Here is a 25,613-nt window from a genome sequence, read left to right on the forward strand (position 1 = left end):
CGCGCTCACCGATGAAGGGGATGGACGCCAGCGAGTCCTCGGGGGCCGCCAAGGGAGCCACTCGCCGGCCCGGCCGCTCGCCGCCCGGCCTGTCCCCTCTGTCACCAACCTCCGCGTCCTTGGCCCCCTCGGCGAACACGAAATTCATCTGCCGCAGCGGCGCGGGCACCTTGCGGCCCGTGGGCGGCTTCTGCCGCAGCACCACCTCCTCCCTGCGCTCCTCCGCCTCGGACGCTCGGCCACCCTCCGGCCGCGCCTCCCGCGGCGCGCTGGACACGGCCGGGCTGACCGCACAGGGGGTGGCGGCGGTGGCCGCGCTGTCCCTGAGCGGGGCTACCGCCCGCTGGGCGAGGCTGAAGGTTGGTAGCCCGCCGAAGGCAGGGTCGCGGCAGGCCAGGGCGTGCAGCAGCCCCGTGCGGCGCTGGAAGGACGGGCTGTAGCTGCGGTAGCCGATGTAGCCCGAGTCGTCCACGCTCTGCAGGTTGGGCTGCGACGGGTGTTTCTGCACCTCCCGCGGCGAGGAGGAGGAAGAGGAGGGTGAAGCGGCGAAGGGGGCGGGTGGGGTGGGCTGGGTGGTGGCCGCCGTGGCCCGGCTGAGCCGCTCGGGGGGCCACGGGGAGCGCTCGAGGTGCGGCGGGAGCTCCAGCGCCTCCATGGAGCGCCCGTACCTGCCGGGGAGGAAGGAACAGGAATGCCCTGTGGAGATGATTGCCCGGTAAAAGATGCTAAGGATATGGAATATGGAATGTGGATTATAGAATATAGAATATGTATTGTGGAATATGGAATTTGGAATATAGAATATAGAATATAGAATATAGAATATAGAATATAGAATATAGAATATAGAATATAGAATATGGAACATGGATTGTAGAATATAGGATATAGAATATGGAATAAGGAATATGGAATATAGAATATAGAATATGGAATATGGATTGTAGAATATAGGATATAGGATATACGATATAGAATATAGAATATAGAATATAGAATATAGAATATAGAATATAGAATATAGAATATAGAATATGGAACATGGATTGTAGAATATAGGATATAGAATATGGAATACGGAATATGGATTGTAGAATATAGGATATAGGATATAGAATATAGAATATAGAATATAGAATATAGAATATAGAATATAGAATATAGAATACAGAATATGGAATATAGAATATGGAATATGGATTATAGAACATAGAATATAGAATATAGAACATGGAACATGGAACATGGATTGTAGAATATAGGATATAGAATATGGAATAAGGAATATGGAATATAGAATATAGAATATGGAATATGGAACATGGATTGTAGAATATAGGATATAGAATATGGAATACGGAATACGGATTGTAGAATATAGGATATGGGATATAGAATATAGAATATAGAATATAGAATATAGAATATAGAATATAGAATATAGAATATAGAATATAGAATACATAATATGGAATATAGGATATGGAATATGGATTATGGATTATAGAATATAGAATATGGAATATAGAATACGGAATATGGAATATAGGATATGGAATATGGATTATAGAATATAGGGAATATAATATGGAATATGGAATATGGAATATGGAATATAGAATATAGAATATGGAATATGGAATATAGAATATAGAATATAGAATATAGAATATAGATGATACTGAAATGAAAGCAGTGTTGGACTGGGTGGCTGCAGAGCAGCAATGTGGATGCCTGAAGGTCTCCCTTTGTTAGGATAACGCCAGTTGCTGCAAACACACCAAAGAACAGCAGAAACCCCCTCCTGGCATGGCAGGAAGGGTCTGAGATAAGGTTTAGAGATAAGAAAGCAGCAAAACACGGTAATGGAGCCATTCCCAGAGGTTGTATGTAAATGTCAGAGAATTTGTATCTTGTGCTAGATTGGTTAGTGGAAGAGCAGAATGTTCAACACAGAAGGAGATTTAAGACTTTGTAAAACAGGACACCCTGGGACACCCTGCACCCCTCACCCTTGTTTTACCCTCTCTGTTATTTTTCTCCCCTGTGCCTGTTTGAGCAGCATCAGGCAGCTCCCAGCTGAGCCCTTTCCACCCACACCCGATGCAATAAACTGCAAACCCCAACACCAGAACACAGGGAACACCCGAGCTCGTCCTGAGCGCACGTACCTGCCCAGGTAATGGTCGGAGCGCGCTCGGGGGGCGCAGCCCTCGCGGCTGGGCTGCAGCAGCGTGTCGTGCGAGGCGCTGTGGGGCCACCCCCGGGCCGGGTGGGCAACCGCGGAGCCGCCGAGGCGATCGTGGGACACGCTGCGGTAGCGGGGCATGGCGTGTCGCCGCTCCTCCGGGGCGCCGCTGCACAACCAGCGCGACAGCGCCTGCTGGCACTCCTGGCGACCGGGCACGCGCTGGGCCACCGACACCTCCCGCGGTGGTCGCCCGGCTGGTGAGAGCCCCCCGACGCTCTCCTTGAAGCCGCAGTGAGTCCGGTGCTCCGGGACGTGCTTGGGGACGCCGTAGGAGGTGGCGGTGGCCGGGGACATCCCGTAGGATGCGGTGCCGGCGGGGCAGGAGGGGCGGGAGAAGGAGCCGGGGGGTGCGGGGGGCCGCGGGGAGGGACCCCCGGGCTGCGGCTCCTCGGGCCGGTGTGCGGGGCTGCCGCCGGTGTCGCCGGGCGGGGCCGAGGGAGCGGCGGCGGGCGGGCGGGGGGCGCGGGGGTCCGGCGGGTGGCCGGGGCTGGGGTCGGCAGCCCGGGACTGGAAGGGGTAAGTTTTGCGCGGGTAGCAGATGGGAGGGGGCTCGGGGATGCTCTGAGCCCCCCCGGAGTAGGGCTCGTTGCCCTTCAGGTAGGCGTCCTGGGAGTAGGCCTGGGGAAAAAAAGGGGGGGACAGGGTCACAACCCTCGACATTCCCGCGGTTGGGATGCTCTGTGCATCCCCCCACCCCTGAGCGAACTGTGGGGTCAGTGGGGCTGGATGCAGCCCCCCCACAACACACACACACCCCCCCCACTTTCCCCCAGGCTCAAAACCCTCCCCTGACCCCTCCCCTTCTTCCTAAAATATCCCCACGGCCCCCCCCCCCTCCCTAATTTTCACTTTTCTGGGGATTCCCAGAGCCACGGATGGGGACCCACCTTGTAACCCCCCCCCCAGCTCTTTGGGAACCCCAAAAGGCACCGAATATCCCAGCTGGGGTGGGGAGGGGCATCAGCCTGGGCTCAGGCCACCCTGCCAGGGCCACTGTCACCCCCAGGTCCTGCCACACCCACGGCAGAGTCACCCTGAAACCTGGAGTGACTCATCCTCCAGCTGTGCCCCCAAAATCACAGGGGTCACATCCCCCCAGTTCCTGCCCCAGCACCCCCAGTTCTGCACCCATTGCTCCCTCCGGTGTCCCCAAGTGTCCCCAGGTGTCCCCAAGCTCACCAGCTGGAGGATGTCCTCGTCCTTGGGCATGATGGAGAGCTCCAGCACATCGTCACTGCGGGACAGGGGACACAGGGCTCAGTCCCCACCTGTCCCCAAGCTCACAGACGGTGAACGTCCCTGTCCCCACGCGAGGGTGACACCCGCAGTGACACAGCCTGCGGTGACCTGTCCCCATCCTGTCACCTGGACTCACCTGTTCTGGATCAGGGCGATCACCTGGGAGTAGGTTTTGCCGATGATGCTCTCCCCGTTCACCTTGACCAGCCGGTCACCTGCAGGGGACAGTGTCACCACCAGGGGCTGTGGCACCTGGATGTCCCCACGGCCACCCAGGGGACAGTGTCACCACCAGGGGCTGCAGCACCTGGATGTCCCCACGGCCACCCAGGGGACAGTGTCACCACCAGGGGCTGCTGGCACCTGGATGTCCCCACGGCCACCCAGGGGACGGTGTCACCACCAGGGGCTGCTGGCACCTGGATGTCCCCACGGCCACCCAGGGGTCGGTGTCACCACCAGGGGCTGCTGACACCTGGATGTCCCCAGGGCCACCCAGGGGACAGTGTCACCACCAGGGGCTGTGGCACCTGGATGTCCCCACGGCCACCCAGGGGACAGTGCCACCACCAGGGGCTGCTGGCACCTGGATGTCCCCACGGCCACCCAGGGTTGGAGCAAACAAAGGCAGCACACCCCAAACCCAGGAGAACCCCCCCAGGCTGCTCTGAGCACCCCAGGATTGTATAAAAGGGGTAGAAAAGAGCAGGAAATGCCAGAAAAATTAAATTAAAATAAAATAAAATAAAATAAAATAAAATAAAATAAAATAAAATAAAATAAAATAAAATAAAATAAAATAAAAATTAATTAGAATAGAATAGAATAGAATAGAATAGAATAGAATAGAATAGAATAGAACAGAATAGAATAGAATAGAATAGAATAGAAGTAAAATAAAGTAAAGTAAAATAAAATAAAGTAGAATAAAATAAAATTTAAGAATAGAATAGAATAGAATAGAATAGAATTTAAAATAGAATAAAAAAACAAAATAAAAAATGAATAGAATAGAATAGAATAGAATAGAATAGAATAGAATAGAAGTAAAGTAAAGTAAAGTAAAGTAAAGTAAAATAAAGTAAAATTTAAAAATAAAATAAAATAAAATAAAATAAAATAAAATAAAATAAAATAAAATAAAATAAAATAAAATAAAATAAAATAAAATAAAATAAAATAAAATAAAATAAAATAAAATAAAATAAAAATAGCAGAATAAGTAAGAAATTCCCAGGCGGAGGAGGCGGAGCATTGCCGGGATCCCTCCCCCGCTCACCCGTTCGCAGCCCCGCCTGGTGCGCGGGCCCGTCCTCCCGCACGTTCTTCACGAAGATCGTGTCCATGGGCTCCAGGCGGCTCCGGGTGGGACCTGCTGGGTGGGGACAGCGCGTCGGGGACGTGCCACCACCGCCAGTCACCCGAGAGACCCGAGCCCACCCGGCGGGATCCCAAAATCCAGTGCCAGCTCTGCCCGTGTCACCGCGCCAGCGCCGATCTGTTCTGACACCTTCACATTCGCTCACGTCACTGAGCGCCGGGAGGGGACAGCGGGGCCGCGGCCCTGTCCCCAAAAAACCCAGAGATCGGTGCTGGCTGCGGCTGTGACATCCCGCGGGGTTTGGGGACACCGAGCCCATCCCGCGGGGTTTGGGGACACCGAGCCCATCACGGCTGTGACACCCGCGGGGTTTGGGGACACCGAGCCCATCCCGCGGGGTTTGGGGACACCGAGCCCATCGAGGCTGTGACACTCGCGGGGTTTGGGGACACCGAGCCCATCGAGGCTGTGACACCCGCGGGGTTTGGGGACACCGAGCCCATCGAGGCTGTGACATCCCGCGGGGTTTGGGGACACCGAGCCCATCCCGCGGGGTTTGGGGACACCGAGCTCATCGAGGCTGTGACACTCGCGGGGTTTGGGGACACTGAGCCCATCCCGCGGGGTTTGGGGACACCGAGCCCATCGAGGCTGTGACACCCGCGGGGTTTGGGGACACCGAGCCCATCGAGGCTGTGACATCCCGCGGGGTTTGGGGACACCGAGCCCATCCCGCGGGGTTTGGGGACACTGAGCCCATCACGGCTGTGACACCCCGCGGGGTTTGGGGACACCGAGCCCATCCCGCGGGGTTTTGGGACACCGAGCTCATCGAGGCTGTGACATCCCGCGGGGTTTGGGGACACTGAGCCCATCCCGCGGGGTTTGGGGACACCGAGCCCATCGAGGCTGTGACATCCCGCGGGGTTTGGGGACACCGAGCTCATCGAGGCTGTGACACCCGCGGGGTTTGGGGACACTGAGCCCATCCCGCGGGGTTTGGGGACACCGAGCCCATCTCGTGGGGTTTGGGGACACCGAGCCCATCCCGCGGGGTTTGGGGACACCGAGCCCATCCCGCGGGGTTTGGGGACACCGAGCCCATCGCTGGTGTCCCCAGAGTGCCACCGAGCTGCCACCGCCTGCTGGTGTTTAGGGCTGTGGTGACAACAGCAGAGACCTGTCCCCTGTGTCACCTTGGGCCAGCCTGCGCCACCCCGTGCCACTGTCCCCAGGGTCCCCACGCCGCTGCTCACCTGCTCGGTTCCCATTCTCCTCCTCCTGCCAAAAAAAAAAAAAAAAAACAAAAACAAAAACGAGAGAGAGAGAGAAAGAGAGAAACATTGATTTGGTGGCGGGACAGCGACGAGGGGACCGACGAGGTGGCAGCCCCTGAAGCCCCTCCGCCCTCGGCCGCCCCCGGCTAAAATTACCCCCTGACACCGGAGCCCCCGCGGCCCCCGCACCCAGCTGCCGCTTCGGGGCCGCTTCGGGGCCGGTTTTGGGGCCGTTTTGGGGCCGCTTTGGGGCCGATTTTGGGGCCGATTTTGGGGCCGATTTTGGGGCCGCTTTGGGGCCGATTTGGGGCCGCTTTGGGGCCGATTTGGGGCCGATTTGGGGCCGCTTTGGGGCCGATTTTGGGGCCGATTTTGGGGCCGCTTTGGGGCCGATTTTGGGGCCGCTTTGGTGCCGCTTTGGGGCCGATTTTGGAGCCGATTTTGCGGCCGGTTTGGGGCCGATTTTGGGGCCGGTTTGAGGGCAGCGGAGCAGGAAGCGCCCTGCCATCCCCAGGGTGGCATCTCCTGCCGGGCAGAGCCCAACCCCCATGGTGGGGTTCGGGGGGAGGGATCCTGGAATTCCAGGGGATTTATTTTGGGTGAATCCTCATCCCTGCCCGTCCTGCAGCCTCCCGGAGCGCGGCGGGGCCGATCCGTGGGTGGGAATTGTGTCACATCCCCGCTCTCTGAACCCCAACTCGCCGTGGGGACCCCCCAGCAGAGCACCCCGGGCTGGGGTGGGGCACAGGGTGGGTCTCATCCCTTCTCAGAGAGGAATCAGAGCACTCGGAAGGGGAATTCTCGCTCCACCAGCGCCAGATTTTTCCGTGGGAACACAACCTGCAGCCAGCGGTGACACAGCCCCGATGTCCCCAAGCTCCGGGTCTCCATCCCAGACACCGCCAGCGGCAGCACCGCGCAGGAAAATCCACATTCCGCGGGGGCTCAGCCCCTCCCTGCGGCACTCAGAGCCCTTCCCGGCCCCGGGGCGAGCAGCGTGGCGAGCGTGGCGAGCGCCGCTCCCGGTCCCCTCCCAGCTGAGTCAAGGCACCGAAACTCAGCCCCCGGAGCTGGCGGGGTGCCGAACCCCGCGGCTGCTGCTGCCGGGGCAGCGCCCGGAGCTATTCCAGCCTCTCTCCAAGAGCATCTCCAGCTCATCCCGCTCCTTGCCACGAGGGCTCTGCAGGGCTCAGCACGGGTGAACAATATTATGGAATTTTTTGGAATTATTTTTGGGATTTTTTTGAATTATTTTTTGAAATTTTTTTGGAATTATTTTTTTAATTTTTTGGAATTTTTTGGAATTATTTTTTGAATTTTTTTTTAGATTTTTTGAATTATTTTTTAAAATTTTTGGATTTTTTTTAATTATTTTTAAATTTTTTGGGGAATTTTTTGGAATTTTTTTTTTTTTAATTATTTTTTGGAATTTTTTGGAATTTTGTGTAATTTTTTGGAATTACTTTTTGGAAATTTTGGGAGTTTTTTGGAATTATTTTTTGGAATTTTCGGAATTATTTTTTGGAATTTTTTGAATTATTTTTTGTTAAGTATTATTTGAATGTTTTGGAATTTTTTTTTTTTTTTAATTTTTTAATTATTTTTTGGAATTTTTTTGGAATTACTTTTTGGAACTTTTTGGAATTTTTTGGAGAGGTTTGGAGAAGCTTCAGGCTATTGCCATGACAAAACCTCTCGCTGCCGGAAACGGGGCTGTGCTCCTGCTTCAGGAAGGGCTCGGAGAGGCAGAAGGAGCCGGGAAAAGCGGCGCTGCCGGACGACGGCGAGCGGGGATTCCGCCGAGTCGCTTCTCCCCACCCCGTGAGTCACTTCCCCCCTCCAGCGCCGGGGCAGATCCGGAGCTCCAGGGCTGATCCAGGGATGTGGAGCAGGAAAAGGACTGCACAGATCCCGGGAGAGAAATTCCGAATTCCTGGAGCTGCTCCATCCCAAAATACGTCACCAGGAGGGGGTGGCCAAAACACAGATGCCAGGGCAGATCCAGTTGGAAAATCCTCACCAAGAGCCAGGAAACCGGGAGAGAAAATTCCTCCAGCCCGGCTCGGCCTCAGGGGCTCTGAGGTGCCTTTTCCAGCGAGCTGAGGGATTCTCTCCGTGCCCACAGACAATCCCAAATCTCAAAAGGCTCTGGGATGTCTCCAGAGGTGCTGCTTGACCAGAGATCCTCCCCCAGCAGCTCCACGGCTCCTCCATTCCAGGCTGGGATCACCACGGGGGCAGATCAAGGAATTCCAAAAAAAGCAGCTCCAGGAATCTCAAAAAGCAGCTCCAGGAATCTTAAAAAACAGCTCCAGGATTCCCAAAAAAACAGCTTCAGGGATCCCAAAAAAGCAGCTCCAGGAATCCCAACAGATCAGCCCCAGAAATTCCAACAGAGCAGCTCCAGGAATCCTAACAGAGCAGCTCAAGGAATTCCAAAAAAACAGCTTCAGGAATCCCAAAAAGCAGCCCCAGGAATCCCAAAAAGCAGCTCCAGGAATCTTAAAAAGCAGCTCCAGGATTCCCAAAAAAACAGCTCCAGAAATCCCAAAAAAGCAGCTCCAGGAATCCTAACAGAGCAGCTCAAGGAATCCCAAAAAGCAGCTCCAGGAATCCCAAAAAGCAGCTCCAGGAATCCCAATAGAGCAGTTCCAGGAATCCCAACAAAACAGCTCTGGGAATCCCAACAAAACAGATCCAGGAACCCCAAAAAAGCAGCTCCGGGAATCCCAACAGAGGAGCTCCAGGAATCCCAACAAAACAACTCCAGGAACCCCAAAAAGCAGCTCCAGGAAACCCCACAAAGCAGCTCCAGGATTCCCAACAAAGCAGCTCCAGGAATCCCAAAAATGCAGCTCTGGGAATCCCAACAAAGCAGCTCCAGGAATCCCAAGATGGCATCTCCAGGAATCCCAAAAAGCAGCTCTGGGAAACCCCACAAAGCAGCTCCAGGAATCCCAACAAAATAGCTCCAGAAATCTCAAATAGTGCAGCTCCAGGAATCCCAACACAGCAGCTCTAGGAATCCCAACAGATCAGCCCCAGAAATTCCAAGAGAGCAGCTCCAGGAACCCAAATAGAGCAGATCCAGGAATCCCAACAGAGCAGCTCCAAGAATCCCAAAAAAACAGCTCCGGGAATCCCAACAAAGCAGCTCTGGGAATCCCAACAGAGCAGCTCCAGGATTCCCAAAAAAAACAGCTTCAGGGATCCCCAAAGAGCAGCTCCAGGAATCCAAATAGAGCAGATCCAGGAACCCCAAGATGGTAGCTCCAGGAATCCCAACACAGCAGCTCCAGGAATCCCAACACAGCAGCTCCAGGAATTCCTCCAGAGCAGCTCCAGAAATCCCAAAAAGCAGCTCCGGGAACCCCAAGATGGCATCTCCAGGAAATCCAACAAAACATCTCCAGAAATCCCAAAAAGCAGCTCCGGGAACCCCACAAACCAGGCGCAGGACGCTCCCCTCCTCCCCTCCCCGCCCACCCTCTCCCCAGCCGGGACCACCCCTCGCCCCGGCGCTCCCGGTGCCGCATTCCCGGGATCGCGGCCCTACCTTGGCCGAGAGCACGGCCGATTCCGGCGGGTACACGATGAAGTGCCGCAGGGTGAAGCCGAAGCCGCCCTGGGGGCTCTTGCGCAGCGCCACCGTCTTGGGCCCCACCCAGGGGAAGGACCCCCCCTCCGGGGGTGCGTTGGCGTTTGGGGACGCCCCATCTCTCCGGCCCGGCGTTGGCTGCGGGGACAAGGACAAGGTGTCACTTCTGGGGAGCCCCCGATGCGCCCACCCCGAGATTGGTGGTGAGGGTGGAGCTCTGCCCAAAAATCTCCCTCCGTCCCTAATCCCAGCCCCTCCCCGACTCCTCCTGGGGGAGTCTGGGGAAGGAGATGAATGGAAAGGAAATCAAAATAAACGAGCTGCGCCTGGGGGTCTGGATGGGAACCAGGAGGGGAGGTGAAGGGACGGGATGTGGCACTTGGGGACAAAAAGTTCCATCCTGAGGATGGCACAGCGATAACCTTGGGCAAAGCCGGAAAGAGGAGGTGGCGGGACCTTCCCAAAACGGGACAAGGACCTGGCAGCGTGTTGGGTCCTGGCAGGGGACGCTGCCCGGAGCAGCAGTTGGGGCCGAGGGGACGTGGCTGCATCCCAGAGCTCCCAGTGCCGGTGCTGGGAGAGGAACTGGGGCTGTGGCAGAGCCACGGGCACCTCCCCTGGCACCGAGCAGCAGCTGGAATGCCAACAGCTGGAATGGCTGGGGAGCAATGAGAAAGAAGTGGAATTTTTAGTAAAAACAGGGGCAACATATTCAGTGTTAAATCAGGCCCTGATACCTATAATAAATAATTATGTTATGATAAGGGAGGGCGACTCACCAATCTGAAAAACTGTATTTTTGCAAACCACTAAAATATAAATTGGGGAAACAGTGGGGAATCCATCGATTTTTGTACCTAAAATCCTAAATGTACCTGAATTTTGTACATAAATTCTCCTAAATTTTGTACCTAAACGCCTAAAGCTCCACCTGCACTTTTGGGCAAGGATCTGCTAGAGCAGTGGGAAGCAGAAAATAATATTTAAAGGTGGGGGAAATAGTTTGGAGGTAAAAGATCAGCAATGTGTGGAATTGTTAAGCTTAATGGTAATAACCAAAGAAATTGGAGCTGGAAATGAAGAAGAAATCATTAAGGAAATAACGAATTAGGTGTTTCCTGGTGCTGCTCCCCGTGGCTGCACATCTGGCAGCACCTCTGGCTGGGGAGGGAGCAGAGGGCACTGCCCGCTGTCCAAAAACCGGGAAAATGGGGAATTTTGGGACCCACAACAGCCCTGCCCCAGTCCTGGCTCCCTCCCGGCGGCAGCAGCGGAGTCAGCCCGTGCTGGTGTTAAAATTCAGGGGCTGTCTGGGTGGAAGCGATGGACGGGCAGCGGGGAGGGGACGGGGACACAAAGGGACAAGGCACAAAAAGCCTTTGTGTCAGCCCGTGCTGAGCGCGGCCTTTTCGCTGCCGCCGGCGAGGTCCGGCCGTGTCCCCGCTCCGTCCCCGCTCCGTCCCCGCTCTGTCCCCGCACGTCCCGCACGGAGCCACGGGGGTCTTGTCCCCCCACCACAGCTCTCACCCCCTCCAAAAGTTGGCACCACAAACCTCCCTACCCCCAAAAAAACCCTCACAGAACCCCCAAAAACCACCCCAAAAAACCGCAAAAACACCACGAGCCCCAGAATCCCAAAGGATCACCCCAACCCAGATGGCAACAGGCGCCCCCCGCTCTCGGGGGACCCCCCCCAACCCTCGGAACATCCCGGCGGCGCCCGGCCCCATCTGCGCCCTCCATTGTGTCGGCCGCCGGCTCGCTGGATTATTTTTAAGCTGACAGCTGAATGTGCCCCGCTGATTTTAACCGGCGCAGACAGGCGCGGGGAGAGGGGACAGACACCAGCGGCAGCGGCGGCCCGAGGGGACAGCGAGGTGTCCCCGTGTCGCGGCCGGGAAGGCGGCTCCGGCTCAGGGATGTGAGGTGAGGCCACCCCAGCATCCTGCCAGGGTTGCTGTGCCTCGGTTTCCCTCTCCATCACCCGGATTTGGGGTTTTTTTTGGGGGGGGTTTCGAAGCTTCCAGTTGTGGCGTTGTGCGCTGGCTGAGATGTTCCAGCTCCCCCCGCGGTGGGGTTGACACCCAGTTTGTCACCTCAGCCGTTTGTCCCCTCCTCCCAAATTTCTGGCTTGGTTTTTGACCTCGCCCTGGTGCTCCGGCAGCTGCGTCCTCACCCCGGCATTCCCAAAATCCCTTCATCCTGTGACCCCCCCCCAAGCTGGGTCACCCCAATTCCTGCGGGCTCCTCCACCCCCCCCCCCAAAACAAGTGTCACCATGTCACTGTCCCCTGCCAGTGTCCCCCTCGGGCAGAACAAAGGAGCGCTGTCCCCGCATTTTGGGGAGCAGGATTTGTCCCCGCACAGCCGGACCCTGGTCCGAGGGGACACACGGATGTGACAAACACCCCACCCCACTGCTCCCCCCCGCCGCCCCCTCCCCACGGCGGCTCTCACCCGGCGGCGCCGCTCGTTCCTCAGCCCGCGGGGTCCCGGGGGCGGGCGGGGGTCGCGGGCGGCGGCGTGGCGGCGGAGGCTGCTCAGCCAAATGCAGCGGGGCTCGGGGGAGCTGCAATCCACCCCCACGGGGCGCTCCAGCCGCCAGCCCCTCCCGGAGCGCTCCACGCTCCACAGCCTTTTGGGGCTGGGGGCCCTGGGGGGGCGGCAGGGACCCACCGCAGACCCCCGCGCTGCGCCCCCCGCGCTCTCCTCCACCATCGCGGCCGTCAGGGGGGCTCAGCCGTGGGTCGGGACCCCCGCGGGGGTGGCGGTTCTGCCCTCCCGGCGGAGCTGCCTCACGCTCGCATCGCTGCTCGGTGGCTCAGCCCCCCCCAACCCGACCCAGCACCCCCCGGCCTCCCGGAGGGAGGGAGGGAGGGATGGAAAGAGGGAGGGAGGGAGGGATGGAAGGATGGACGGAGGGAGGGAGGCCACACGTCCCGGCTGCGGCTCCAGCTGCTGGCAGGGATCAGTGCCCAGCCCACCGCCCCCAGCCAGACCCCCGCCCCCAGCCCCCCACCCCGCCGCCTGCCGTCTCACTTCGCCAGGACTTTCTCTTTTTTTCTTCTTTTATTTTTTTTTAATCCCTTCAATTTTTTTCCTTTTTTTTTTTTTTTTTTTTTTTTTTTTCCTTCCATCCGCCCCCTTCTTCCTCCATCACCCCGGGCAGCATCCCACCCTCCCCGCTTCCTCCTCTCCCTCCTCCCGGCCCCTTCCTTCCTTCCTTTCCTCAGGGCACCGGGCGATGCCGGGGACACGGAGCGGGGGGACAGCGGGTTGTTGCCTCCTGTCACCGCCGGGCTCTGCAAGGGGAGAGGACACCTCAGGTCCCTTCTCTGTCCCCTGGCAGCCGAGGGGGGACTCATCCCGCACCCCTCCTGTTTTTGGGGGACCAAATCAGGTCAAAAATATCCCCCAGAGTTAGGCACAGCCCCTCACCCTCCTCTCAGCGCCTGTGGCAAAAAGCGGCGGCTCCAAGGACTGGAATTAAGCCAAGCCCCCCTCCGCAGCCCCACCTCTCATTTTGGGGGATACCAAGGCGTGGTGAGTCCCCGGTTGTCCCCAGAGCCACCACCCCCCGCGGTTCCATGACAGCGCTGGGGACACCTGGGACAAGAAGCCACTCTGGACAAATCCCCTTCCCCAGCCCCTCAGCACCTCCCCAAGCCGCTCTCCCACCCGCGGCAGCCAAAATTTTGGGAGGAATGAAGAAAAGAGCGGCACCTCAGGGTTGGGCACAGCTCGAGGTGGGGCTGGGGGCTGGCAGAGTCCCCTCCCGCTCTGTCCCTGTCGCTGTCCCCGCTCCAGGGGGGTCCCCAGCCGCATTCCTGCCGTGCTGGAGGCCGAGGGCAGCGAGCCACGCCGGGGAAATGCCGGACATTGCTGGGATGGCAGCGCGGGCTGGGGGCCGGGACTGACCCCCCCAGAGAGGGGACACTGCAGGGTCACACTGACCCCCAGAGTGAGGGGACACTGCAGTGTCACACTGACCCCAGAGAGAGGTGACACTGCAGGGTCACACTGACCCCAAGAGAGGGGACACTGCAGGGTCACACTGACCCCCCCAGAGAGGGGACACTGCAGGGTCACACTGACCCCTCAGTGAGGGGACACTGCAGGGTCACACTGACCCCTCAGTGAGGGGACACTGCAGGGTCACACTGACCCCCAGAGCGAGGTGACACTGCAGGGTCACACTGACCCGCCAGTGAGGGGACACTGCAGGGTCACACTGACCCTCAGAGGGAGGGGACACTGCAGGGTCACACTGACCCCCACAGAGAGGGGACACTGCAGGGTCACACTGACCCCAGAGTGAGGGGACACTGCAATGTCACACTGACCCCAAGAGAGGGGACACTGCAGGGTCACACTGACCCCAGAGTGAGGGGACACTGCAGGGTCACACTGACCCCCCCACTGAGGTGACACTGCAGGGTCACACTGACCCCCCAGAGAGAGGACACTGCAGTGTCACACTGACCCCCCCACTGAGGTGACACTGCAGGGTCACACTGACCCCCCAGAGAGAGGACACTGCAGGGTCACACTGACCCCAAGAGAGGGGACACTGCAGGGTCACACTGACCCTCAGAGCGAGGTGACACTGCAGGGTCACACTGACCCCAAGAGAGGTGACACTGCAATGTCACACTGACCCCACAGAGAGGGGACACTGCAGGGTCACACTGACCCTCAGAGCGAGGTGACACTGCAGGGTCACACTGACCCCAAGAGAGGGGACACTGCAGGGTCACACTGACTCTCAGAGGGAGGTGACACTGCAGGGTCACACTGACCCCAAGAGAGGGGACACTGCAGGGTCACACTGACCCTCAGAGCGAGGTGACACTGCAGGGTCACACTGACCCCCCCACTGAGGTGACACTGCAGGGTCACACTGACCCCCAGAGAGGTGACACTGCAGGGTCACACTGACCCCAGAGAGAGGTGACACTGCAGCGACCGCCACCCTCTGTCCTGAATGTCCCCGGTGTCTCCCCACGGTTCTGCCCCCAAACATCTCCTTGGCACCCCTGGGTGGGGTGACACGGTGACATCCGTGTCCCCAAAGACCCCTCTGCACACCCCGGCCACCGAGATGGGGATTTTGGGAGCCAAATCCCCGCCACCACCCCCACCCCGGGGCCACCCTGATGTCACCCGGTGCCTGTACCGGGTGTCACCCCTGGGGTGACAGCTGGAGTGTCGCACCACTGGGGACAGTGGTGCCATCCTGTCACCTCCTGTCACCTCCTGTGCGGCCCCTGGAGGGTCCTGGGGAGGTGTCCCCAAGGTCTGGGGAGGGGACAGGGAGGGGACAGGGAGGGGACAGTCGCCGGGATTGTTCCCGAGCGGGAAAGGTCAGGCGGCGCTGCGGGGGTAGATTCCAGCCCCAGGAATGCCCTGGCCGCCTTCCAGAACGTTCGTGTTTGGTGCAGGAGTGTCCTGAACTGCGGCCGAACAGGAGCCCCGGCGTGCGGCGGGACAGACGGACACGGGACACGGGCAGGGGGACATGGACAGGGAGATACAGGGACACACGGACGGGGGACACACGGACACGGGACACGGACAGGGGGACACGGACAGGGGACACACGGACAGGGGACACACGGACAGGGGACACAGGGACAGAGGGACACACCGAGAGGGAGATACAGGGACAGGGGGACATATGGACATGGGGACACAGGGACAGGGACACACGGACAGGGGACACACGGACCGGGGACACAGGGACAGAGGGACACACCGAGAGGGAGATACAGGGACAGGGGGACATATGGGCATGGGGACACAGGGACAGGGGACACACGGACAGGGGACACACGGACAGGGGACACAGGGACAGAGGGACACACCGAGAGGGAGATACAGGGACAGGGGGACATATGGGCATGGGGACACAGGGACAGGGGACACACGGACAGGGGACACGGACAGGGGACACGCGGATAGGGGACACGGACAGGGGACACGGACAGGGGACACGCGGACAGGGGACACACGGACAGGGGACACGGACAGGGGACACGCGGATAGGGGACACACGGACAGGGGACACGGACAGGGGACACGCGGATAGGGGACACGGACAGGGGACACGGACAGGGGACACGCGGACAGGGGACACACGGACAGGGGACACGGACAGGGGAAACACGGGCAGGGGGGACACACGGGCAGGGGACACACAGACAATGGGACATACGGACAAGAGGACATACGGACATGGGACACACGGACAATGGGACACACGGACAGGGGACACACTGCCCTGCTCCCGCTCCTCCTGTCCCCAGCCATCCCCAGCCTTTCCCCCGATGTCACCCCCTGTCCCCGCCCCGCCCCAGCGCGGTGACATCGCCGGGACGCTGCCAGGGGTCCCAGTTGGGGACATGTCACAGCTGCGGCCCTGGGGCCGGGCCAGCCGTGCCACCAGCCGTGCCACCAGCGGTGCCACCAGCGGTGCCACCAGCCGTGCCACCAGCGGGCCTGGCACGCGGGGGGATAACGTCACACTTTGGGAAGGGACAGGGACAGGGACGGGGACACAGAGACAGGGATGGGACAGGGACAGGGACAGGGACACAGAGACAGGGATGGACAGAGACAGGGACAGGGACAGGGACAGGGACAGGGACAGGGATAGGGACACAGGGACAGGGATGGGGATAGGGACACAGGGACAGGGATGGGACAGGGACACAGGGATGGAGATACAAGGGACAGGGACAGGGACAGGGACAGGGACACAGGAACGGGGACAGGGACATGACGGGAACAGGGACAGGGACAGGGACAGGGACAGGGACAGGGACAGGGACAGGCACAGGGACAGGGACAGGGACAGGGACAAGGACATGACGGGGACAGGGACGGGACCTGGGACGAGACAGGGACAGGGACAGGGACAGGGACAGGGATGGGACAGGGATGGGGACAGGGACAGGAACAGGGACAGGGAAGGAAACCAGGACAGGGACAGGGACAAGGACGTGACAGGGACAGGGATGGGACCAGGGAGGAGACAGGGACAGGGACGGGGACACAGGGACAGGGAAGGAAACAGGGACAGGGACAGGGGACACAGGGACAGGGACACACAGACAGGGACACAGGGACAGCAGGGACAGGGGAAGCGGCGGGGACATGGACAGGGAGGGACAGGGGACAGGGACAGGGACACAGGGACAGGGACAGGGGGACACAGGGACAGGGAAGGAAACAAGGACAGGGACAGGGATAAGAATGAGGGTGGGGATGGGGACAAGGACAGGGATGTGACGGGGACAGGGATGGCGACAGGAACAGAGACAGGGATGCGACAGTGGCAGCGACAGCGACAGTGACGACAGCGACGACAGCGACAGCGACAGGCAGCGCTGCCACCACCGCGGCCGCGCCGCCGCCCTCCTGCGGCCGCTGGAGCGGGGGGGACACGGGCGCTAATCCCCCCGAAGGGCCGGCTGAGATTAGGGTCAGGAAAAATGAGGTTTTAATAGGATTGGGGAGCGGGAGGAGGAGAAAGCCGCGCCCAGACAAACACCCGTTCCCAGCCCTTTTATCGGGAAAGGGGTCGGGGGTCTCCCTGAGCTCCCCGAGGCGGATTTTGGGGGGTTGCACCCCTAAAAGAGCCGAGATCGGTGCTCCCCTGCAGGCAGGAAAATCCCGGTGGGATGCTCACTGTGGAAAAACCACGGAGAGAACACTCATGGAGAATCCCTGGGGATTTTTGGACATAAAAACTCCCAGGAATTCCCAGTGGGATCCTCACTCTGGAAAAAACACGGAGAGAACACTCACGGGAGAATCCCTGGGAATTTTTGGAGCATAAAATCTGCCAGGAATTCCCAGGTGGATCCTCACTCCAGAAATCCATGGAGAGAACACTCGTGGAGAATCCTTGGGATTCGTGCAGTGTCCCAGGGATTTCTGGAGCATAAAATCTGCCAGGAATTCCCAGTGGGATCCTCTCTCTGGAAAAACCACGGAGAGAACACTCGTGGGAGAATCCCTTGGGATTTGTGCAGGATAAAAACTCCCAGAAATTCCCAGTGGGATCCTCACTCTGGAAAAACCATGGAGAGAACACTCGTGGAGAATCCCTTGGGATTCGTGCAGTGTCCCAGGGATTTCTGGAGCATAAAATCTGCCAGGAATTCCCAGTGGGATCTCCACTCTGGAAAAAAACACGGAGAAAACACTCACGGGAGAATCCCTGGGGATTTTTGGAGCATAAAACCTGCCAGGAATTCCCAGCTGGATCCTCACTCCAGAAATCCACGTAGAGAACACTGGTGGGAGAATCCTTGGGATTCGTGCAGTGTCCCAGGAATTTCTGGAGCACAAAAACTCCCAGGAATTCCCAGTGGGATCCTCACGCCAGAAATCCATGGAGAGGAGAATCTTCGGGATTTGTGCAGCATCCCAGGGATTTCTGGAGCAGAAAAACTCCCAGGAATTCCCAGTGGGATCCTCACTCTGGAAAAACCACGGAGAGAACACTCGTGGAGAATCCTTGGGATTCGTGCAGTGTCCCAGGGATTTCTGGAGCACAAAAACCGCCAGGAATTCCCAGTGGGATCCAGAAATCCACGTAGAGAACACTGGTGGGAGAATCCCTTGGGATTTTCGGGGGGATTCGGGTTCCCAGCCGGGCGGGGATGACCTGAGGGGGAGGTGACAGCAGAGCGGGGGTGGGGACAGGTGGCAGGTGACAAGTGACAGCGCCAGGAGCTCCCTGCTGGCCGCGGCCCAACCTCTGGGATTAGGGATCGGCGGGAGAAAACATTTTAATTCTCTTTAACTCGAGCCAGGGCTGAGCAGATTTGCAGCTCAGAGGGGATTTGGGTTTTTTTTTTTTAATTTTTTTTTTTTTTTTTTTTTTTTTTTTTTTTTTTTTTTTTTTTTTTTTTTTTTTTTTTTTTTTTTCTCCAACATTCCCACCCCATTCCCGTCGGGATGTTCCCAATCCCACGGGGCTGGATCCCGCTGGGAATGGGGGGAAGGAAGGGAGGGAGGGGGGCACAGCCCGGGAGGGAGCAGAGGTGCTGGGGAAAGGAGGGAAAAGGAGGAAAAGGAAGGAAAAGGGAAAAGCCACCATGGCCCAGAGCTGGGGGTGTCTGTCCCTGGAATCCTTCCTGGAATCCTGGAATCCTTCCTGGAATCATTCCTTGAATCCTTCCTGAAATCTTGAAATCCTTCCTGGAATCCTGGAATCCTTTCTGCAATCCTGGAATCATTCCTTGAATCCTTCCTGAAATCTTGAAATCCTTCCTGGAATCCTGGAATCCTTTCTGCAATCCTGGAATCATTCCTTGAATCCTTCCTGAAATCTTGGAATCCTTCCGGGAATCCTGGATTTCTTTTTCCTTCCTGGAATCCTTCTTGCAATCCTGGAATCCTGGAATCCTTCGTGAAATCCTTCCTTTCTGAAATCCTGGAATCCTGGAATACTGAAATCCTTCCTGGAATCCTGGAATCCTGGAATCCTTCCTGGAATCCTTCTTGGAATCCTTCCTTTCTGAAATCCTGGAATCCTGGAATACTGAAATCCTTCCTGAACTCCTGGAATCCATACTGGAATCCTTCCTGGAATCATTCCTGGAATCTGGGAATCCTTCTTGGAATCCATCCTGCAATCCTGGAATCCTTCCTGGAATCCATCCAAGAATCCTTCCTGGAATCCTGGAATCCTTCCTGGAATCCTGGAATTCTTCCTGGAATCCTTCCTGGAATCTTTCCTTCCTGAAATCCTGGAATCCTTCCTGGAATCTGGGAATTCTGGATTTTTTCCTTCCTGGAACCCTGAAATCTTGGAATCCTTCCTGAAATCCTGGAATTCTGGAATTTTCCTTCCTGGAATCCTTCCTGGAATTCTGGAATCCTTCCTTGAATCCATCCTGGAATCCTTGATTTTTTTCCTTCCTGGAATCCTTCCTGGAATCTGGGAATTCTGGAATTTTTCCTTCCTGGAACCCTGAAATCCTTCCAGGAATCCTTCCTGGAATCCTGGAATCCTTCCTGGAATCCATCCTGGAATTCGGGAATCTTTCCTGAAATCCTTCCTAGAATTCTGGAATTTTTCCTTCCTGGAACCCTGAAATCCTTCCTGGAATTCTGGAATCCTTCCTTGAATGAATCCTGGAATCCTTGATTTTTTTCCTTCCTGGAATCCTTCCTGGAATCTGGGAATTCTGGAATTTTTCCTTCCTGGAATCCTGGAATCCTTCCTAGAATTTTGGAATTTTTCCTTCCTGGAACCCTGGAATCCTTCCTGGAATCCTTCCTGGAATTCGGGAATCTTTCCTAGAATCCTTCCTAGAATCCTGGAATTCTGGAATTTTTCCTTCCTGGAATCCAGGAATCCTTCCTAGAATTCTGGAATTTTTCCTTCCTAGAACCATGAAATCCTTCCTGGAATACTTCCTGAAATCCTGGAATCCTTCCTGGAATCCTGGAATCCTTCCTGGAATCCATCCTGGAATTCGGGAATCTCTCCTGGAATCCTTCCTGGAATCCTGGAATTCTTCCAAGAATCCTGGAATTCTGGAATTTTTTCCTTCCTGGAACCCTGAAATCCATTCTGGAATCCTTCCTGGAATCCTTCCTGGAATCCTGGAATCCTTCCTGGAATCCATCCAGGAATTCAGGAATCTTTCCTGGAATCCTTCCTGGAATCCTGGAATCCTTCCAAGAATCCTGGAATTCTGGAATTTTTCCTTCCTGGAACCCTGGAATCCTTCCTGGAATTCTGGAATCCTTCCTTGAATCCATCCTGGAATCCTTGATTTTTTTCCTTCCTGGAATCCTTCCTGGAATCTGGGAATTCTGGAATTTTTCCTTCCTGGAATCCTGGAATCCTTCCAAGAATCCTGGAATTCTGGAATTTTTTCCTTCCTGGAACCCTGAAATCCTTCCTGGAATACTTCCTGAAATCCTGGAATCCTTCCTGGAATCCTGGAATCCTGGAATCCTTCCTAGAATTCTGGAATTCTGGAATTTTTCCTTCCTGGAACCCTGAAATCCTTCTTTGAATCTTTCCTGAAATCCTGGAATCCTTCCTGGAATCCATCCTGGAATTCGGGAATCTTTCCTGGAATCCTTCCTGGAATCCTTCCTGAAATCCTAGAATCCTTCCTAGAATTCTGGAATTCCGGAATTTTTCCTTTCTGGAATTCTGGAATTTTCCTTCCTGGAACCCTGAAATCCTTCCTGGAATTCTGGAATCCTTCCTTGAATCCATCCTGGAATCCTTGATTTTTTTCCTTCCTGGAATCCTTCCTGGAATCTGGGAATTCTGGAATTTTCTCTTCCTGGAATCCTGGAATCCTTCCTGGAATCCTTCCTGGAATTCGGGAATCTCTCCTGGAATCCTTCCTGGAATCCCGGAGTCCTTCCGAGAATCCTGGAATTCTGGAATTTTTTCCTTCCTGGAACCCTGAAATCCTTCCTGGAATCCTTCCTGGAATCCTTCCTAGAATTCTGGAATCCTTCCTTCCTGGAACCCTGAAATCCTTCTTTGAATCTTTCCTGGAATCCTTCCTGAAATCCTAGAATCCTTCCTAGAATCCTGGAATTCCGGAATTTTTCCTTTCTGGAATTCTGGATTTTTTCCTTCCTGGAACCCTGGAATCCTTCCTGGAATTCTGGAATCCTTCCTTGAATCCATCCTGGAATCCTTGATTTTTTTCCTTCCTGGAATCCCTCCTGGAATCTGGGAATTCTGGAATTTTTCCTTCCTGGAATCCTGGAATCCTTCCAAGAATCCTGGAATTCTGGAATTTTCCCTTCCTGGAATCCTTCCTGGGATTCGGGAATCTTTCCTGGAATCCTTCCTGGAATTCGGGAATTCTGGAATTTTTCCTTCCTAGAACCATGAAATCCTTCCTGGAATACTTCCTGAAATCCTGGAATCCGTCCTGGAATCCTGGAATCCTTCCTTGAAGGGACAAGGGACAGGGGACAAGGGACAAGGGACAAGGGACAGGGACACTGGGGACACTCCGGAGCCACTCCGAGGAGCAGCTCGGACCTCCAGCCCACGGGACGTGGAGCCGCCTTCATCCCCCGCTCCTCCTCCTCCTCCTCCTCCCGCCCCAGGAAAACACCAGGATTCCGTTTCCTGTTTTTCCCATGGAAACCCTCAAATAGCAGCTGGCCTCATTAGGGCCGTTTTTCGGGTCTTTTTTTTGTTTTTTGGTTTTTTGGGGTTTTTTTTTTTTTTTGGTTGTTTTTGTCAGCCTGGATAACAATGAGCCGTTTCCTGCGGCGGCTCCGAGAGGCACCTTGCGCTGCGCGGCCGGAAAATCCCAGCGCGGGGGTCGGGGGGAGGCTGCAGCTCCAGGATTTGGGGGGGCTGGGGTGGGGACAGCGGCTCTGAACCCCCAAAAACATCAGGGACAATCTTGGGGTGACGCCCGAGGGTTTGGGAGGGGACAGCACCGAATCTGATCGGGCTGGGCGGTGAAAATGTCGCTGGGTGGTGAAAAAAAGGAATCAAAAAAATCCTGAGCTTCACCCCAAAACGGGGACAGGGGTGGGGACAGCGGCTCTGAACCCCCAAAAAACATCAGGGACAATCTTGGGGTGACGCCTGAGGGTTTGGGAGGGGAGAACCCCAAATCTGATCGGGCTGGGTGGTGAAAAAAAGGAGCAAAAAAAATCCTGAGCTTCACCCCAAAACGGGGACAGGGGTGGGGACAGCGGTCTGAACCCCCAAAAAACATCAGGGACAATCTTGGGGTGACGCCTGAGGGTTTTGGAGGAGAGAACCCCAAATTTTATCTGGCTGGATGGTTAAAAAAAGGAGCCATAGAAATCCTGGGCTTCACCCCAAAACGGGGACAGGGGTGGGGACAGTGGCCTTGAACCCCCAAAAACGTCAGGGACAATCTTGGGCTGACGCCTGAGGGTTTTGGAGGAGAGAACCCCAAATCTCATCGGGCTGGGTGCTGAAAAAAAGGAGCAAAAAAAGAATCCTGAGCTGCCCTCCGGCCACAGCAGGCACAGGAGGTGGCTTTGGGGACACAGATTTGGGGGACACAGCTTTAGGGACAGGAGGTGGCTTTGGGGACAGTTTTTGAGGACACAGATTTGGGGACAGATTTTGGGGACACAGTTTTTGGGGACACAGATTTGGGGACAGGAGGTGGCTTTGGGGACATAGCTTTGGGGACACAGATTTGGGGGACACAGCTTTAGGGACAGGAGGTGGCTTTGGGGACACAGTTTTGGGGACACGGTTTTGGGGGACACGGTTTTGGGGACAGGAGGTGGCTTTGGGGACACAGCTTTCGGCACAGTTTTTGGGGACACAGATTTGGGGACACAGCTTTGGGGACACAGATTTGGGGACACAGTTTTTGGGGACACAGCTTTGGCGACAGTTTTTGGGGACAGTTTTTGGGGACAGTTTTTGGGGACACAGCTTTGGGGACAGTTTTCGGGGACAGTTTTTGGGGACACAGTTTTTGGGGACACAGCTTTGGGAACAGTTTTTGGGGACACAGTTTTTGGGTCACAGCTTTGGGGACAGTTTTTGGGGACACAGCTTTGGGTACACAGCTTTGGGGACAGTTTTTTGGGGACACAGTTTTGGGGACACAGATATGGGGACACAGTTTTTGGGGACAGTTTTTGGGGACAGTTTTTGGGGACACAGTTTTGGGGACACAGCTTTGGGGACACAGTTTTTGGGGACACAGCTTTGGGGACACAAATCTGGGGACAGTTTTTGGGGACACAGATTTGGGTACACAGCTTTGGGGGACAGTTTTTGGGGACAGTTTTTGGGGACACAGATATGGGGACACAGCTTTGGGGACAGTTTTTGGGGACAGTTTTTGGGGACACAGTTTTTGGGGACACAGATTTGGGGACACAGATTTGGGGACACAGTTTTTGGGGACACAGCTTTGGGGACAGTTTTTGGGGACACAGATTTGGGGACACAGATTTGGGGGACAGTTTTTGGGGACACAGATATGGGGACACAGCTTTGGGGACAGTTTTTGGGGACACAGTTTTTGGGTACACAGCTTTGGGGACACAAATTTGGGGACAGTTTTTGGGGACACAGCTTTGGGTACACAGCTTTGGGGACACAAATTTGGGGACACTTTTTGGGGACACCAAACCCCCCCAGCAGCGTTTTGCTTGGATTCGGAACAACCCAACATTTTTCTCCGTCCCACACGCGCCCAGCCCGTGTCCCCTCCCCGCTTGGGGACATCGCTGTCCTGTCCCCGCTGCCACACCAGTCACCGCCAGCCCCCGCCCGGCGCGGCACAGAAAGAGCCACTATGCGCGACAATGTCGCGATTGTCCCCGCAGAGCCACCGCCCGCCCCGGGGCCGCCCCACGCGCTCGGCCCCATCAAGGGACCCTCTGTGGCCCCGGGGGGTGGCAGGGGGACACTCGGTCACTGTGCGGGGACACTTCAGGGGGTGGCACTGCTGGGGGGTGACCTGAAGGGGACTCGGCTCCAGGGGAGTGGCGGGAACGGATTCTGGGGCTCCGGGGATCCCAAATCCCTCCTGGTGCTGGTTCCGGCCCGGGTGAGAGTGGGGGCTGTCCCCGAGGCCACCAGGGCCACAACACTGTCACCAGGGCCATCCCACGGTCACCAGGACCACTCTACTGTCACCAGGGCCACAAAACTGTCACCAGGGCCACAACACTGTCACCAGGGCCATCCCATGGTCACCAGGACCACTCTACTGTCACCAGGGCCACAAAACTGTCACCAGGGTCATCCCATGGTCACCAGGGCCACACCACTGTCACCAGGGCCACAACACTGTCACCAGGGCCACAACGCTGTCACCAGGGCCACACCACTGTCACCAGGGCCATCCCATGGTCACCAGGGCCACTCTACTGTCACCAGGGCCACAACAGTGTCACCAGGGCCATCCCATGGTCACCAGGGCCACACCATTGTCACCAGGGCCACAACACTGTCACCAGGGCCACCTCATGGTCACCAGGGCCACACCACTGTCACCAGGGCCATCCCATGGTCACCAGGGCCACAACACTGTCACCAGGGCCACAACACTGTCACCAGGGTCATCCCATGGTCACCAGGGCCACACCATTGTCACCAGGGTCACCCCATGGCCACCACTCCCTCATTTTGGTCACTTTGGGTCACTCAACTCTCTTCCCCAAGGCCAGCCCAGCTCCAGCTTCACCCTCACAAAAATCAGGGCCGACCCCAAATCCAACACCTCCATCCCTAAAAACCCCAAATCCAACACCTCCATCCCTAAAAACCCCAAATCCAACATCTCCATCCCTAAAACCCAAATCCAACACCTCCATCCCTAAAAACCCCAAATCCAACACCTCCATCCCTAAAACCCAAATCCAACATCTCCATCCCTAAAACCCAAATCCAACACCTCCATCCCTAAAAACCCCAAATCCAACACCTCCATCCCTAAAACCCAAATCCAACACCTCCATCCCTAAAAACCCCAAATCCAACATCTCCATCCCTAAAAACCCCAAATCCAACACCTCCATCCCTAAAACCCAAATCCAACATCTCCATCCCTAAAAACCCCAAATCCAACACCTCCATCCCTAAAACCCAAATCCAACATCTCCATCCCTAAAACCCAAATCCAACACCTCCATCCCTAAAAACCCCAAATCCAACACCTCCATCCCTAAAAAACCCAAATCCAACACCTCCATCCCTAAAAACCCCAAATCCAACATCTCCATCCCTAAAAACCCCAAATCCAACACCTCCATCCCTAAAACCCAAATCCAACATCTCCATCCCTAAAAACCCCAAATCCAACACCTCCATCCCTAAAACCCCAAATCCAACATCTCCATCCCTAAAAACCCCAAATCCAACACCTCCATCCCTAAAACCCAAATCCAACATCTCCATCCCTAAAAACC

At 56.1% G+C, this 25,613-nt stretch overlaps 1 protein-coding gene across 2 annotated transcripts in view; it reads right to left on the reverse strand.

Annotated features, from left to right (window-relative positions):
- The window catches only part of ARHGAP23 (Rho GTPase activating protein 23), a 45,578-nt gene that overhangs the window by 14,439 nt on the left and 5,526 nt on the right, over positions 1-25,613 (reverse strand). The window contains exons 1-8 of one of the 2 annotated variants that reach the window (XM_056512230.1): positions 12,144-12,475; positions 9,645-9,824; positions 6,068-6,092; positions 4,770-4,862; positions 3,627-3,705; positions 3,431-3,485; positions 2,172-2,869; positions 10-668 (exon numbers count right to left, since the gene is read on the reverse strand). In XM_056512230.1, coding sequence (XP_056368205.1) covers positions 10-668; positions 2,172-2,869; positions 3,431-3,485; positions 3,627-3,705; positions 4,770-4,862; positions 6,068-6,092; positions 9,645-9,824; positions 12,144-12,404 — 2,050 coding nt within the window. In that variant the 5' untranslated portion in view covers positions 12,405-12,475. Of the gene's footprint in view, positions 1-9; positions 669-2,171; positions 2,870-3,430; positions 3,486-3,626; positions 3,706-4,769; positions 4,863-6,067; positions 6,093-9,644; positions 9,825-12,143; positions 12,476-25,613 lie in introns of those variants that run through there. The other variant, XM_056512231.1, reaches the window with a different exon arrangement.

Source organism: Oenanthe melanoleuca, chromosome 27 (assembly GCF_029582105.1).
Source record: "Oenanthe melanoleuca isolate GR-GAL-2019-014 chromosome 27, OMel1.0, whole genome shotgun sequence".
Taxonomy (NCBI): domain Eukaryota; kingdom Metazoa; phylum Chordata; class Aves; order Passeriformes; family Muscicapidae; genus Oenanthe; species Oenanthe melanoleuca.